This window comes from Crocuta crocuta, unplaced genomic scaffold (genome assembly GCF_008692635.1).
Source record: "Crocuta crocuta isolate KB4526 unplaced genomic scaffold, BGI_CrCroc_1.0 scaffold528, whole genome shotgun sequence".
In the NCBI taxonomy this organism is placed as follows: Eukaryota; Metazoa; Chordata; class Mammalia; order Carnivora; family Hyaenidae; genus Crocuta; species Crocuta crocuta.
In genome coordinates this window covers 76,006-77,160 of record NW_027530010.1, presented here as the reverse complement: position 1 = coordinate 77,160, position 1,155 = coordinate 76,006, and the positions used below count along the sequence as shown (strand labels likewise).

At 57.0% G+C, this 1,155-nt stretch overlaps 1 protein-coding gene across 2 annotated transcripts in view; it reads left to right on the top strand.

Annotated features, from left to right (window-relative positions):
• The first annotated feature begins 252 nt into the window (after positions 1–252).
• The window catches only part of LOC144231527 (protein S100-A15A-like), a 2,597-nt gene continuing 1,694 nt past the window's right edge, over positions 253–1,155 (top strand). The window contains exon 1 of one of the 2 annotated variants that reach the window (XM_077764014.1): positions 253–495. In XM_077764014.1, coding sequence (XP_077620140.1) covers positions 346–495 — 150 coding nt within the window. In that variant the 5' untranslated portion in view covers positions 253–345. Of the gene's footprint in view, positions 505–1,155 lie in introns of both variants that reach the window. The other variant, XM_077764013.1, reaches the window with a different exon arrangement.

Below are 1,155 nucleotides of genomic sequence, written 5' to 3'. Positions count from 1 at the left end.
TGCACCAAAGAGTTTCGATTCTTTTCATTTCTGATTTTGGGTGACTCTAAGTTGAGAGTAGCGTCTAGGGACAGAGAACACAGCTCCTGTCTTCAGGAAGTCCACTGTCCCAAGGAAGGGACGGAGCCCTGTCCTGAGGGCTCACAGCACAGCTTCCTTCACAGCAGGAACTCTGAGCCACGTTTGCAAGGGGTCAGCTGGAGTGCAGGGAGGTGGACAGGATGAGAGGGCAGAAGATTCTTGGAGGAAGCGCTTATCTGTCAAGAGGCCGTTCTCCCCTCAGCTTCCCCACTGTCCCCAGGGCCTCGAGCACTACATCTCCAGAGCTCTCCCTGTCCAGCCACCATGACAGGCACGCCTGTGGAGGAATCCCTCTTCCAAATCATCCGCTGCTACCACCAGTATGCGGCCCGGGAGGGGGACGTGGAGACGCTGTCCCTGGAGGAGTTGAAGGCTCTGCTTATGGACAGTGTACCCTGCTTCGTGGAGAGCCTGGTGTGTGAGGTGCGGGGTCAGGTGGGGATTACATATAGGTTGGATTGTGGAGCTGGAAGCAAGTAGTGAGGGTGTAGGTATAGGGAGTTATCTCCCAAGAGAGTTCTTACTTAGGGGAGGAGGAGGGAGTTGGGAGGGCAGGGTCTGCCAGCTTTATTTCCCCTCTGTCCCTCTCCTGAAACTTCCTGCTGGGCCCCACTCCAGCCCAAAAGTAACTAATCCCTGAGACTTAGTCCCAACCCCAACCTGTTTATTCCTCTGCTCATCCTGTTTCCTGAGAGAATAGGTGCTGAGTCCTTCCTCTGCCTGAAGCCCCATTCAGTCAGACATCCTGGCCTCAACCTAAACCTGCCCTTTTAACCCCAGACCCATTTGGGGACTAGCACAAACGTCCCCTCTCCCTGTGCCTGGGGGAGGACAGTTTGGGCAGAAGCCAAGCGGGGTGGAGAATGTAGCGTCCCCTTCCAGCTGCTGTCTGAAGGGCAACAGGGGCTCTTGGACCAGACTGGGGCTCAGAAACCCTCTCCTGCCTGCACATCTTCCCCATCATCAGGCTCTGTGATTACCAGGCATTTTGGGGGCTGCAAGGCTAGGAGGGGTGTCTGTGGGGTAATGCCCTCTGCCCTCAGCTCCATGCCTGCGGGGGCGGCGGGGGGGGGG